At 36.8% G+C, this 15,744-nt stretch overlaps 1 protein-coding gene across 5 annotated transcripts in view; it reads right to left on the minus strand.

The window, feature by feature from the left end:
- Positions 1-4,320: 4,320 nt before the first annotated feature.
- Positions 4,321-15,744, minus strand: part of CUL4B (cullin 4B) — a 33,358-nt gene continuing 21,934 nt past the window's right edge. For all 5 annotated transcript variants that reach the window (XM_032258408.1, XM_032258407.1, XM_032258406.1 and 2 more), the window contains 5 exons: positions 14,911-15,024; positions 13,903-14,008; positions 11,819-11,991; positions 9,483-9,635; positions 4,321-6,551 (listed from right to left, as the gene is read on the minus strand). In XM_032258408.1, coding sequence (XP_032114299.1) covers positions 6,456-6,551; positions 9,483-9,635; positions 11,819-11,991; positions 13,903-14,008; positions 14,911-15,024 — 642 coding nt within the window. In that variant the 3' untranslated portion in view covers positions 4,321-6,455. The remainder of the gene's footprint in view (positions 6,552-9,482; positions 9,636-11,818; positions 11,992-13,902; positions 14,009-14,910; positions 15,025-15,744) is intronic.

Genomic DNA, 15,744 nt, shown 5'->3' on the forward strand with positions numbered 1-15,744 from the left:
AACCTGGGAGGAGGAGGCTGCAGTGAGCTGAGATCATGCCACTGCACTCCAGCCTGGGCAACAAGACCAAACGCCGTCTCAAAAGAAAAAAAAAGAACAAATTCCTAGAAATATACACATGACCTAAAACTGATGCAAAAAGAAACAGAAAATCTGAACAGACCTGTAAGAGATTAAATAATTGAAAACATCCCCCCAAAAGAACAACCTAGGACTGGACAGCTTCACAAGGGAATTCTTTTTTTCCCCCTCAGCCTCTGACTTTCACACTGGCGAATTCTGTTAAAGAAGAATGAACACCAATTCTTCTCAAAGTCTTCCAGAAAACAGAAGAGCAAATGCTTGATACTTCATTGTATAATGCTAGCATTAACCAGCTATCAAAGCCGGACAAAGATACTGTAAGAATAGTACAGATCAATATTCCTCATGAATATAGATGGAAAAATATTCAAATACTAGCAAATCAAATCCAACAACATATCAAAAGGATTATACAACATGACCAAATGGGATTTATGCCAAGAATGCCAAGGTGATTCGACATATGGAAACAAATCAATGTACTACACCCCATGAATAGAATGAAGGAAATAAGCCACATGATCATCTCAATTGATACAGAAAAAGCATTGGACAAAGTTCAACAACCTTTAATGATGAAAACACTCAGAAAGCTAAGAATGAAAGAAAACTTTGGGCCGGGCACAGTGGCTCACTCCTGTAGTCCCAGCAATTTGGGAGACCAAGGCAGCAGATCAGTTGAGGCTAGGAGTTTGAGACCAGTCTGGGCAACACAGTGAGACCCCTGTCTCTCTTTCTATGTATAAAACGTTTATTAGCCAGGTGTGGTGGCAGGTGCCTGTAGTCCTAGCTACTTGGGAGGTTGAGGTGGGAGGAATGCTTAAGCCCATGAGGTAGGGGATTCAGTGAGCCATGATTGTGCCATAGCAGTCTAGTCTGGGTGACAGAGTGAGACTCCATCTCTAAAATACTAAATAAAAGAGAAAGAAAACTTCCTCAATAAGAGAAAGGGCATTTATAAAACACCCACAGGTGACATCATACTCAATGGTGAAAGGCTGATAGCTTCCCATCCAAGAACAGGAACAAGTCAAGGATGCTCACTTTAGCTACTTGTATTTAACACTGTTGAAATCTCCAGTCAGAGAAATTAGGCAAGAAATCCAAGGCACTCAAAATGGAAGGAGGAAGTAAACTGTAGAAGGCAAAGATACATAGAAACTCCTTAAAAATCCATAACAATTCTTAAGGGCTAACAAATCCAGCAGAAATGCAAGATACAAGATCAACATGCAAAAATCAGTTGTATACGGTTGTATACACTGGCAATGAACAGCATGAAAAGTAAATTCAGAAAACAATTACATTTATGGTAGCACCAAAAAGAACAAAATATTTAGGAGTATATTTAACTAGGGAGATACAAGAAAAGTACACTGACATGTATAAAACTTTACTGAAAAAAATTTTTAAACACCTAAAAACAGAAAGGCATCTTTTGTTCATGGATTAGAAGACTTCATATTGTTAAGATGATAATACTCCCCAAAGTGATATAAAGATTCAATACAATCCCTATCAAAATCCCAATGGCTTTTTTTTTTTTGCAGAAATGGAAGAGCTGATTTTAAAATCCATGTGGAATTATATGTAAGGCACCCAAATAGTTAAAACAATCTTGAAAAAGAGGAAAGGTGAAATACTCAACATTTTCTGATTACAAAATTTACTAAAAAGCTACAGTAATCAAAACAGTGTAGTACCAGTGTAAGATTGATATATAAGAAGAATGGAATAGACTTAAGAAATAAATCCACACAGCTATGGGTCCAGATATAAACCCATACAGCTATGGTCAAATGATCTTCAACAAGGGTTGATAAGATCATTCAATGGGAGAAAGAATAGTCTCTTTGACAAATGGTACTGTGACAATTGGATAACCACATGCAAAAATAAAGTTAAACATTTACTTCATATCATATACAGAAACTAACTCGAGATCAAAGACCTAAACATAAGAAATAAAACTGTAAAACTCTTATAAGAAAACACAGAAGTAAACCATGAGCATTGATTTGGCAATGGTTTCTTAAATATGACACCATGACATGTAGAGAGCTTGTAAGTGAAAATTTTAAAAAAAAAAATGACACCAAAAGCACAAGCAACAGAGAAAAAATAGACTAACTGGACTTCATTAAAATTAAAAACTTATGTGCAAACGTCACCACCCCGTAAGAAGGCAATTCACAGAACCGGGGAAGATATTAGCAAATTATTTAACATCCTGAATATTAAAAGAATTCTTATAACTCAACAACAAAAAGACAACCCAACCTATTTTAAAAAGCCAAAAAATGTGAATAGACATTTCTACAAAGCAAATGTACAAATGGCCAAATAAGCACATGAAAAGATGGTCAACATTATTAGTCATTAAAGAAATGAGATTCAAAATCACAATTAACTACCACTTCAAACTAAGATGATTATAGTATCTGAAAACCAGAAAACAGCAAGTATTGAAGATATGGAGAAATTGGAAACCTCATACATTGCTGGTGGGAATAGAAAATGGCGTAGCTGCTGTGGGAAAGTTGAATGGTTCATTGATAAGCACAGAACTACCATATAACCCATCAGTTTCACTCTTATATTCCCAAGAGATTTTAAAATAGGGACTTCAACAGATAATTGTACACAAATCTTCATGGCACCATCATGTACAATAGCCAGAAGGTGGAAGCCATCCAAATGTCCAACAACTGATGAATGGATAAACAAGATATTGTAATATACATGTTACTATTCAGCCATAAAAAGGAATGAAGTACAAGACGTATGACTTGGAGGAACCTTGAAAACATGATGTTAAGTGAAAGAAAACAGATACAAAAAGTGACATGATTCCATTGATAGGAAATATCCAGAATAGGCAAATCCAGAGAGACAGAAAGCGGTGGTTTCCAGAGGCTGGATGAAAAGGGGGAATGGGAAATGACTGCTTAACGGTACCATTTCCTTTAGAGTTTACGAAACTTCTGGAACTACATAATGATGGTTGCATACTGTGAATGTACTGTCAGAATTGAACACTTTATCATGGTTAGAATGGTAAATTTTATGTGTACTTTACCACAATAAAAATAGTTTTATCTGTGACAAAACTATTAAGTTCTAACGTGCCAATGCAACACATTCTTACATTCTACATCAAATAGAAAGGGTTTTAAAACAAAAAAAGGTTAGGGTTTTTTCCACTATGCTAGAGATAACTTCTAAGAATTGTTAAACATAAAGGTACACTATGTGGCCATTCAAAAGAAGAAATATCCTTTTTTATAAAGGAGGAAAGGGGAAAAAGGAAAATAATTGAGCAAAGTGTTTGATTTGACTGAGTGTTTACAGGTGAACAAACTTCACTATTCAAATGTAAAACAAGCTTTTTTTATAGGACACTGAAAAATATTCATTAATGAAGCATTAGCAAGATATCATTTTACAAAGCATAAGTATGCAAATTTTCATTGGTACTGCTCTTTTCTTTTTAATGAACAATTTGTTTCGGCAATTTTATGTACGTAAGAGAACAGAACATGCTTACAACACTCCTGCCATTCACAGCATTAAACAGAGTGATCATGAAAACAAAAACCAGCTAATTTTAAAAGATTTATGAATATCAAGATTAAAAAACAAACTTCTCAAATCTTTAGATACAGATGCCTAAATAAGCTGTTTTTCTGAACTGTACACTCATGTACACAGCAAAAATTTCAAGAGTGTGGCTAAACATCATATTAAGACTATTCAAGCAGACCCAGGAACTAGATTCAAAAACTCTGAGGAACATCTTACTATGAGTATTTGGCCCAGAACTCAAAAAAGTATTAACAGAAAAGGAAGATCAAATGCCGTAACTAAAATAAGAATAATCTTTTCTTCTCCCCTGAACTCAAATCTAGACTCATTTCATATTGACTTTATGAAACAATTTGACATTGAGGATTTGAATGAAGCCATGTTTATACTTGTATTTGCATTTTCTACAATGATGTCCATGAATAATTATTCACCTTGACGATTCCTGGGAATTTTCCTCATCTTGTTAACCATACCCTCCCCCATACTCTTATAGTATTACCACAAAACAATCACAAAAAATTTTAAAAAGTTTAAAAATAACAAAATTGACAAATGTGAGTTCATTAGAAATTGTTAGGGAGATTTTAAGTCCTGTGGTTTTTTAACTTTCTTACAATACTTAAATTTTAAAGATCTTCTCTAGAAACTTTTTTTTAAATAAAAGTTTTATTGGAGAAAAATAGAACCACCACGTACACAGGGAAAAGAGCACAAAAATTCAACTGATACAGAACAACAACTGAAAAATCACAATTATCCAATGTAGTTTGCTATTACTTTTCAGTTTCTTAAACAGCTCCCATCAACTTGTTTTTTTTTAACAGTCTTGCTAGTTTTTCAGCTAAAACAGCATCAAGTTTTCAAAAACTTAAAAGCTTCAGGGAGGAGACCTGCTTTCAAGATAACAAAGATGACATCAAGAGTTTCCTTGTAACAGGACCAACTCTATCTAAAAGTTGCTTAAGAATAACTCGAATCTTGTGTAATAGTCTACATCTCAGAGACCATCAGGGATGTTAGAACACTGTTGTTGATGGTCCGGTATGAAGAGAGGGCAAACAAAATAGCTGCATTTGCTTGTCAGCTGAGCTCATATAAAGAAATCGGAGAGGAGCTGAGAAAATATAGGCAATGGCTGCTCAATAAGAATTATAAGTTCTGAATACCACATATAGTTAGACACCAGTGTGCAAGTTGACGCAAAAGAAACAGGCAACTTTAAAAAATACTTGGCCACAGGTCTTCTAGAACTCAAGAAAACAATCAACAGCAGACATAAGATTCAAAAATCTCCTCAAGTTGAACATTAGGACATAGGTAATCTTCCTAACGGCTCCAACAGGCAAGGTAATATACTGTGGCAAAAAGCATTAAGTAGTTCTGATTTTTAAAAAACAAAAACAAAATTTTCTGCTTCTCCTCCCTTCAATGCTTCAAGGAAATAGAAGGAAGCAAAACAAAAACAATAGAACACTGATGGTAAAGGGAAGCCTTTTGCTCAATTTGAAAAACAGTACTTTTGCCATTTCGTATATATTAACAATCCTGGGTCATTTTCCTGAAAAGCAGGTGTCCAATGGCTAAGATAACTCAACTTCAAGCAATTCTGAAAGGAAGACCAGCATGACACAGAATGTCAAATTCCCCAACAGAGGCTGTGTGGGAAAAATGAGGGAGGACCTTTATATCTAGGGTTTTAGGAAGTTAAAATGAGGATGACAGGAAAGGTTTATTTATCAAACAAAGAGAAGAGTTGGGATGTTTCCAAAAAAACTTTGGTAGAGAAAATAGAATGCTAAATCCTAGGAAGCCTGTAACAATCTACAGTTGGTCCAAGTTGAAGACAAAACTGTCCTAACAACATTTAAAGTCTAAAATATGTTGAAAACTAGTTGACAAGTTTTTGCTCCTGTAACAATTTACAAAACACGTTCATTTTGGTCTCTTTTGCACTTTTCTTATTGTATTCATTTTTAATATAAAGAAAGAGTTGGAATATTTTCTCTTCTATGATGTTCCTCTAGTACAACTGATCATTAATTTTCTATTTTAGCTATTTTTATAAGTATGTGTTAATCAGCACAGTAAACTCGGGGCTAAGCCATATATACACATCCCATACTCATAAATGGAAATTTTTAGGATGTGAATATACAAGATATTACGTAAGCAACTGTCCCCCTACTTGAAAACTTGTTTCCAAATAATTTTTCTTTTAAAACAACATCCCTTTCAGTGTGACAGAACATTACCTAGTAAAATATCAATAGCTATGACAACTTGTTTCTCTTTTCAAGGGAAACCACGAAATGGGTGAACAACCAAGTCAAGGGTGGTTTTTCTATTTGATAAATACATCCAGAACTCTGTACAGTAAATAAAGTTTGCATGCAGTTTAAGTGTCTTTAAATGACATTTTAAGCAAATAAACCTTCTGCTTCATATTTAATGGTGTATAAGAACCCTCCCCCCTTTTTAATAGCCGCAGGGATCTCTTTCCCAGTTCCAAAGAGGAATTTATGAAGACCAGGTACGTTCTTAAGTGTTTTCTGCACATCATACTAAATAACATGCAAAGAGTTCAACAACATTCTTCTTAAAGGTAAGTATTACTCTTTAAAACGGCCATGTTAACCACTGAGAAAAAGTCCACTCAACTATTTCCATTAATTACACTGCTTCATTTGGTCATCGGTAGTAAAAAAGGAGTCAAATAATATTGAATCAACAGGTTAGTTTATCCACTGGCTACTGCATATGACACCAAATGCAAGGCCAACATTTTATGCAATATAGTTGTACTGGTTTGGGTTTTCTTTATCTCTTTCCATGTAGTCCCGATCTATTAAGGATTCTATTCTCTTCTTAAGATCAGCAGGCTGTAAGAGAAGGCAAACTTTCAATGCAAGGTTCATTATCATTGGCTCAAGCCCATTTAGTTAACACCCCATTAAAAAGACAACAGTTTTGGCTCATGAACTTAATCTCTTTTTAAAAAATTTATTTAAATCCCTTTTTTTAGAGAAAAGTATCATGAAAGTAAACCAAGTTAATAAATATCATATGCACTGAAGATTCTTTAACACCCGAAGTATTTTCGATTTTTTTTTTGTAGTTTTATTTTTTTTAATAGACAGGGTCTTGCTATGTTGCCAAGGCTGACCTTGAACTCTTGGTCTTGAGTGATCTCCCTAGCCTCAGCCTTACAAAGTACTAGGATTAAAGGTGTGAGCTAACATGTCTGGTCCTGATTTTTTCATTTTGGAATACTTGCATATATATATAGTGAGATACTTTGGAGATGGCACCCAAGTCTAAACACAAAATTCATTTATGTTCCACACATATCTTGAATAGACTGAAGATAACTTTATATCTTTTATGCATGAAACAAAATTTTGACTGCAACCTGTCAAATGAGGTAAAGTGTGGAATTTTCCACTTGTGGCATCATGTTGGCACTCAAAAAGTTTCCAATTTTGGGGCATTTCAGATTTTGGATTTTCACATTAAGGGTGTTCAACCTGTGCTATATACTATACACACATTAAACTGTCACACCTTTGTCATATTGTTACGCAATACTTTCTATGCTTTTCTGTTTTAAAGAGGTCTCCCAGAAGCAGCTGCCTTTTGCCTGGTTAAATACAAAAGACTACATTTATTGTAACTTCACATGAGGACTATATGGCAGTTTAAGGACACAGAATACTAGTTTTGTCAAGATAGTTTGTGAAGGACACCTTTACTTTGGGCAAGAGTTAGTTGGTTTCATTTTTGTAAATTAAGATTTAAAATATATTGATGAAATCATTATTTAGACCAGGTGTGGTGGTTCATGCCTGCAATCCCAGCACTTTGGGAGGCTAAGATGGGTGAATCACCTGAGGGCAAGAGTTCGAGACCAGCCTGGCTAACATGGCAAAGCCCCATCTCTATTAAAAATGCAAAAATTAGCCAGGTGCAGTGGTGCACACTTGTAGTCTCAGCTACTAGGGAGGCTGAGGCAGGAGAAACGCTTGAACCTGGGAGGTGGAGGCTGTAGTGAGCCGAGATTGTGCCACTGCAATCCAGCCTAGGCAACAGAGCAAGATTCCATCTCAAAACCACCACCACCACCACCACCACCACCACCACCACCAAAATCACTATTTAAAAGAATACTGGCTGAGCACAGTGGCTCTCTGTAATCCCAGCACTCTGGGAGGCCAAGGCAGGTGGATCATGAGGTCAGGAGTTCGAGACCAGCCTGGTTAATATGGTGAAACCCTGTCTCTACCAAAAATACAAAAATTAGCCAGGCCTGGTGGTGCACACCTGTAATCCCAGCTACTCGGGAGGCTGAGGCAGAAGAATAGCTTGAACCCGGGAGGCGGAGGTTGCAGTGAGCCAAGGTGGTGCCACTGAACTCTAGCCTGGGTGACAGAGTGAGACTCCATCTCAAAAAAAAAAAAAAAAAAAAAAAAAAAAAAAACAACTACATGAAATGGCTTGATAAATGAAGCATCTCACAGTCTTCATATTTTTGGTTTAATGTATCTAAGTGACTTGGATTTCTGTATCTTGAGATTTAAAAGTAATTAAGAAAGCTTGTAGCTTTATCTTCATGATTGCATTCTAAGCTCTTGGATGACCACCACTATATGTCTTATATATTTAGCCTGTAAATATAATATAATCTTGTTTGCTAATAGAAGGTTTTTCAGGATAAGTAAAATGACCACTTGTTCAAGAAGGGAAAACAGGGAAGGCAGTCTGATGCAGCAGTGAAAATTTTATCCAGTAATCCCAAGGTTTGGAAATCAAATGACTTTCTCTTTATTGTGAAAGACCTAGAATATCAGCACAATATTAACTACAGCGATCCCCTAATTTCCCTAGCATCAGTGATCTCTCTGGCTTGAGGTGAAACGATCGTTAGGCAGAGCATGAGGGTGAAAGTGTGGTAATGAGGAGGCAATATTAGGTTTGGAGAAAAGAAAATGCTTACCTTATTAGAACTAAGAGCTACTGAGTGCTTATTATGTACCAGGTCCAGTACTAAGATTTTTTACATTCATGATCTCATTTAAACCTCACAATAACCCTACAAGGTAAGTACTACTATTATCTCCATTTTACAAAAGAGGAAACAAGATCAGCAAGGTTGAGAGATTTATGGAAGTCCAATGCTCATAAGAACCCTAATAGCTAGCAGATCTATCCAAACTCTACCAATGTTTATCATCCAAGGGTTTGGTTAGCTACCTCCTAAAACTTGGAAAATAGGCCGGTACAACATCACATTAAGTGACTTTAGTATTGGGCATTCATATTGGAACATTTCCATTTAATAACAAATTTCACTTTACCAGAACTACCACTACACTTTTCAAAAAGATGCTTAATGATGACTAGTTATCTGTATGGTTTTTAATAGATGATTTCTTATGTAAGCTACCTAAACAGAAGATTTAACTAAATCTACAATAACCAAATCTGTGAATATGATGGTACTTGAAGAGGAAAAAAAGTAAATAAACCAATAAGTTCAAAAGAAATACAGTGAATAAACTTGTAAATTTCAAAGACTCATTTAGCAGCTAGACTTTCAGGTATCCAAGCTTTTGTAAGTTATTTTCCCCTTTTGTCACTGCTGCCCACATATGCCAAGAAAATTTTTTTTGGAAATCATATGCATCAACATGGGAAATTAAAACTTTTCTCTCTAAATGGTCATGATGCTTTAATCTGTTTGCAACATTTGTGTCTGAAAATCTAATGTACTTTTATTTATAATGTGTTCAATAGGAAAACATGGAAGTACCTACCTTAACTGGAAATTTCAACTGGTTGTATACTTCTGAAACAAGGAGATTGTGGCTAAGTGTCTTTCTCATCTTCATAATTCGAACAATTGCAGCATCAATTTGATACTGTCTGTCTTGAAATACTCTTTCTGTAGTACTTGCTTGTTCTTCAACCTAACAAAAAAGTTTTAAACCTAAGAATTATACCAGAAGCAAAATGTGACCACATAAATTATGCATTTTAGGGACATGACATTGTTATTGCTTTAAAGACACTGAGTTATCTAAATGGGGCCTTATAGACACTGACAGAGGAAAAAAAACCTACAAACATAACTTTTTTCTGTTCTGATTATATTGCCCTATACCAATGAAGTAATGCCAATACTAGTCAATAGAAAAACATCATTTTTGAATTGCTTTTCTAGAAGTAGAGATAGCTGATGCAGAATTTACCATTTTCTTTTTTTACTCTGTCTTTGATATCTTCTAAAAGTGTGTATTAGTTTCAATTCAATGGGTTGTTAACCAGATTTCTCTAGGACAGTAGCTTGTTTATAAAGTGACTAACTCTATTTGACCTCTGACTCAAGGCATTGTACTAACTGTCTAAGCAAACTAGTTAGGAGTCAAACTCTTTGAAAATTAATTTTTATTTTGTAATATATAAATCAGACATGCATGCCATTTGTGCTTACAATCCTTCAAGACTTACAGAAATGTAGGCATTTAGGAGTTGGTTTACCAATCTTGATGCTAAAGTAAATACGTTCATCTTTAGCAACTAAACCAAAAAACCCGTTTGGGCTTTTTGCAACAGTTTCTTCCTGGTACAGCATAAATGTTCTAAAACGACATGGTAATCCTTTAAGGAAATATCCTGTCTTTGATGTGTATGTGAAAAAGACAGGAACTTGTCTGAAGATACTGGTTGCTGTCCTACATTAAAACTTTTTTTTTCGGCCAGGCACGATGGCTTGCACCTATAATCTCAGCACTCTGGGAGGCTAAGGTGGGTGGATCATGAGGTCAGGAGTTCGAGACCAGCCTGGCCAATATGGTGAAAACCCATCTCTACTAAAAATACAAAAATTAGCCAGGCATGGTGGCGCGTGCCTGTAGTCCCAGCTGCTTGGGAGGCTGAGGCAGGAGAATCGCTTGAACCTGGGAGGCAGAGGCTGCACTGAGCTGAGATTATGCCACTGCACTCCAGCCTGGGTGTCAGAGTGACACTCCATCTCAAAAGAAAAAATAAAACTTTTTTTCAAATATTGCATTAAACCTTACTGGAACTGAAACCATCAGTTTCAGAATGCTATAGCTAGTTTCATTAACAGAAGTATCTTACAAATTCAAATGGCAAAAACAAACAAAATATTCACCTTCACGTTTTTTTTTTTTTTTTTTTTTTTTTTATTTAGACAGAGTCTCACTCCGTTGCCCAGGCTGCAGTGCAGTGGCGTGATCTCAGCTCACTGCAACCTCCATATCCCAGGTTCAAGCGATTCTCATGCCTCAGCCTCCCCAGTAGCTGAGATTACAGGCATGTACCACCATGCCCAACTAATTTTTGTATTTTTAGTAGAGACAGGGTTTTGCCATGTTGGGCAGGCTGGTCTCAAACTCCTGACCTCAGGTGAACTGACTGCCTCGGCTTCCCAAGGTGCTGGGACTACAGGTGTGAACCACTGCGCCTGGCCCACCTTCACTGTTAATCAAAGAAATAGTGAATATATCATTCAGATTTTTCACCAAGCAAGTTGGAAAAAGAAAATATCATCTTTAGCGCTGGTGGATATAGTAAGACAGGTTCTCATATGCTGCTGGACAGAGTATAAACTGGTCCAGCCATTCTGGAACACGATATGACATTAAATACTAAGACTCCTAAAATGTTCATACCCTTAACCCAAAAAATCTACTTCCTCAAATTTATCATATATCAAAGAGATTAAGATTTAGGTTCAAACAGGTTTCTTGCTATTTTATTTATGATGCTAAAAAGTCATGAATTTAACTGCCCCAAAATGAACAGTGGTTGAATAAATTATAAAAGCCATGTAAAAATATTACACAGCCATTTGCCATTTTTTGAAGCTATTTAATGTCATGGAAAAATTCTAAAGGTTGAATATTAAATAAACAAGGTAGGATATAAAACCATGTTGAACATCAACCCAATCCTGTACCACCACTCCCCCCAAAACCCAAAATCAAATGCAGGAATATATTTAGCTCAACATAGGCACAGAAAATGTTAATGGTATTGGTAGTATTACAGGTATAAAATCTTTATATATTTCTATTAACATGTATAATTCCAGTGTGGTAGGACTAGGAGAAAGTGAAAGAAATACCGTTTCTTTCATCTGGATTTGATTAATCTTTATCCTGAAAAGTTTGTGTCTGAAATCATCATTACAAATGAACTTGTCACCATCTTCGATATCTTTGCCCTTTGGATTTTTCGCCAGAACTCTAGCTTTGCCACAGGCTAAAGACTGCAGTGTTCTCCTTAACTCTCCATCCTCTGAAGAAGAAACAGAGGTATAGTTATATGTTACTAGCATGAACATTCTATCTCAATCGAGCTTCCACTCCATCCCCCTATTAAAACTGTTTCATTTTTTTCCCCAAGGTTGTCATCAACTTTTCTTCGTTCTATCCAATTGCTTTTTTCCTAGTCCTCTTGTTTTTTTTTTAAAAAGAGATGGAGTTTCACCACGTTGCCCAGGCTGGTCTTGAACTCCTGAGCTCAAGTGATCCACCTACCTTGGCCTCCCAAAGTGCTGGGATTACAGGTGTGTGCCACCACGCCCGGCCCCTAGTCCTCCTCTTAAAGGTGTCGATTATCATACCATGTGGGCAACTACCAAATCTTCCAAAATGACATTTCACTTCTCTCTTAAATTGCCTGCACGCTTAAGGGGCAATTCCATCTCTCTGTTTTACTACCAACTGTAGTTACATCCAAATTTCGATTCATCATCTTCTCCATAAAACTGAGTCCTCTTTCCAATTGTCAGTGGTGATACTACTAACCTTCTCAATTGGGAAACTCTGAAATCATCTTTTAACTTTTCCTTCTCCTTCATCCTCAACATAATAGCTAGCCACTGCTTCCACAGAGACATGTTTTCTCCATTCTCATGGCCTCATTCTAGTCTAAGTCCTTTCCACTTTATGTCTCAATTATCCCAATAGCATCTAAACTGGAATCCCTTCATTTTTCCAGTTGTCCTGTACATTGATTTCAGTAAGATGTACAAATAATTACTTCCACCATGCCACACAGTTGAGACACTACAATGTAAGTTTCATTTGCTAGATTTATCAGGTTCTCCACAATCAATACCTACTCATCTTACCTAATTTTGTAACTTGCTACTCTACGTTACAATTAAACTCTTCATGATTCTTATGATTCTATGCTACAATTAAGCTCTTCATGGGCCTATACTGTGCTCATTTCTACCTCCAAACCTTGTCTCAAAATATTTCCCCTTGCTGTATATGCCTTCTCCCTGACCAAAACTTGAAGGTCCAGCTCAAATCCCACTTTCTTCATAACAGCTTTCCCAATTGTGCCAGTCCACAGAGATCTCTTGCTTTGTCGAACACTTAACACACTTGTAGTCAGCATTACAAGCCAGTACTTATTGGTTTTGACATATTTCAAGTGTCATTTCCCCCTTTCCCAATGGTTATATTAAGAGTTTTGGACCAGGCATGGTGGCTCACGCCTATAATTCCAGCACTTTGGGAGGCTGAGGTGGGTGGATTACCTGAGGTCAGGAGTTCAAGACCAGCCTGGTCAACATGGCAAAACCCCGTCCCTACTAAATATATTTAAAAAATTAGCTGGGCATGGTGGTGAGGACCTATAATCTCAGCTACTTGGGAGGCTGAGGCAGAAGAATTGCTTGAACCCGGAGGCGGAGGTTGCAGTGAGCCAAGATGATGCCACTGCACTCCAGCCTGGGTGACAGAGCAAGATTCCATCTGGGTTGGAGGGGGGAGTTCTGGCTGGGTGCAGAGGCTCATGCCTGTAATTGTAAAACTTAGGAAAGCTGATGCAGGAAGATCCTTTGAGCCCAGAAGCTCGAGAACCAGGCTGAGCAATATAGTGAAACCCTGTCTCTACAAAACAATTTTAAAAATTAGCCAGGCATGGTGGCATGCACTTGTAGTCCCAGCTGCTTGGGAGGCTAAGGCAGGAGAATCACTTGAGCCTGAGCCATGATTGTACCACTGGATTCCAACCTGGGTGATAAGAGCGAGACCCTATCTCAAAAAAAAAAAAAAAAAAAAAAAAAGGCCCTCAAAAGAGTTCTGTTGCAAGGGATTACTCCTATAAATGTATCTCCCAGGCCTCTTAACATAGTGGTGTGCACAATAGTGAACACTTAAATGTTTGCTAATCAACTGATTCAACACAAACCTATTCCAGTTGCCTGCTTGATCTCTTCTAAACTGAACTCCTCTCCCTCATTAAACATTAGCAGCACCAGTGTTTGAAAAAGAGAGACCTGGAGTTCTTTTTTACCCTGTTGGAGAAATAAAGGTATTTAGCCATCACTTTTTTAAAAACACATGAAAAATTAATCAAATCATCTCTTATAGGAAAAGCATTTTTCAATTAGTGGATTCAGAAACATGATTAGCCTTATCCAGCAAAGCCAATTGAGGTGGTAATAACAGTATTTCAGTGTGGGGTTCTAGGTGTGACCCTACCTAAAATAGGGGAAGGATTACCTGACTTTTTAACAGGTCTTTTTAAAGCCTTATAATTAAAATAATGAAAATTAATCAGCCTTAAGTGTCATTCTAGATATTCATCATAAGCAGTAAGAAATCACTATTTCAAATGTAGTTTTGATTTGTTTGACTCAGATTAGTCATGAAAGCTGAAGTTTTTTGAGAGTAGATATGCGCATTGTTCCCCTTAACTCCCACTCTATTCGTAGCTCCCAGCAACAAGATTTCTGTCAAGGAGTAGCAGTGTTAGGCTGGGTATAGTCACTCATGCCTGTACTCCCAGCACTTTAGGAAGCTGAGGCAGGAGGATAGCTGGAGCCCACGAGTTTGAGGTTACAGTGAACTATGATTGTGCCACCATACTCCTGCCTGGGTGACAGAGTAGGACCCTGTCTCTAAAAATAAACAAACAAAATAGGAAGTGGCAGTGTGAAGTTTTCATCCACAGGTGAAGAAATGATAGGGGGAAGTTCAATGCATTTCGTTTTGCAGAAGGGCCAAATCAATTGTGGAAATACCACACACCTAAAATTACTTAAAAATACATAAAAGCTGTGACAAGGTATCACTGTTGTCATACAGATATCTAGGATACATTTATAAAACAATAGCTTAAACCTTCAGGTAAGAAGGATGACCTAAATATTAAAGATAAAGATGAAAACTAAAAGTTTTGGGAACATCTACTTACCTCTTTAAATTCTGCTTTTAGCACACAGTGTCCTAGGGTTGACTGCCACTGAAGTTTCCTGCCACTATGTTTGCCTAGGTAAAATGTCTTGAAAATCTCCTGAAGTTTTACCATCTAAATAAAGTAAATAAAATAAGGCTTTATTTAAGCTCTGTATCCAACACCACATTTATCACTTTTTATACTTATATCATGTGATATATTTCTAGAAAATTTTAGGACTATATCCAATAGGTCCACCAATTAATGAAAAATAATGATCTCCCAACCACCAAATCAAATGGGATTTATTAGGATTTACACCCTTTGCTCTCTTTGTACCGTTTAATCATCCCCTTTTGAAACATTCACCTGCAGCAGATTTTGTGCCTCTGCACTATGCTGGTTCCTTTATCTGACTGTTGCTTCTGCATTGGTTTCCTTCACAGGTTCCTCTTTCTACCATCTGCCAAATGTGAGCCTTTTTTAAAATTCTGCCTCTGCCATTTTTTCTTCCTCTTTGAGAGAGATCTACTCCCTGGCTTTCATAATCATCTCCATGGAGGATTCTCAATATCTATCTGTCTAGCTTTAATCCCTTTTATGGGCTTCGGTCCTGGGCTAGACAGTTTCCTAGGAGTCAGGACAGATTTAATCCAGCACCCATCATTAAGCAATCCCACCTATGGGTGAAATATGCAAAAGAATTCTTAATAGCTAGGTAGAATGAGGGATATAATCTGGAAAGATGGAAGAAGAGCCAGGGAAACTGACCCTGCATCCAGAAATTTGGCATTATCAGCTATGTGCTTAACTGGACTTAGAAGTGCAAAAGTAAAATATTAAAGCAGTTGA

This window comes from Sapajus apella, unplaced genomic scaffold (assembly GCF_009761245.1).
Source record: "Sapajus apella isolate SASKATOON/1434 unplaced genomic scaffold, GSC_monkey_1.0 scaffold102, whole genome shotgun sequence".
Classification (NCBI taxonomy): domain Eukaryota; kingdom Metazoa; phylum Chordata; class Mammalia; order Primates; family Cebidae; genus Sapajus; species Sapajus apella.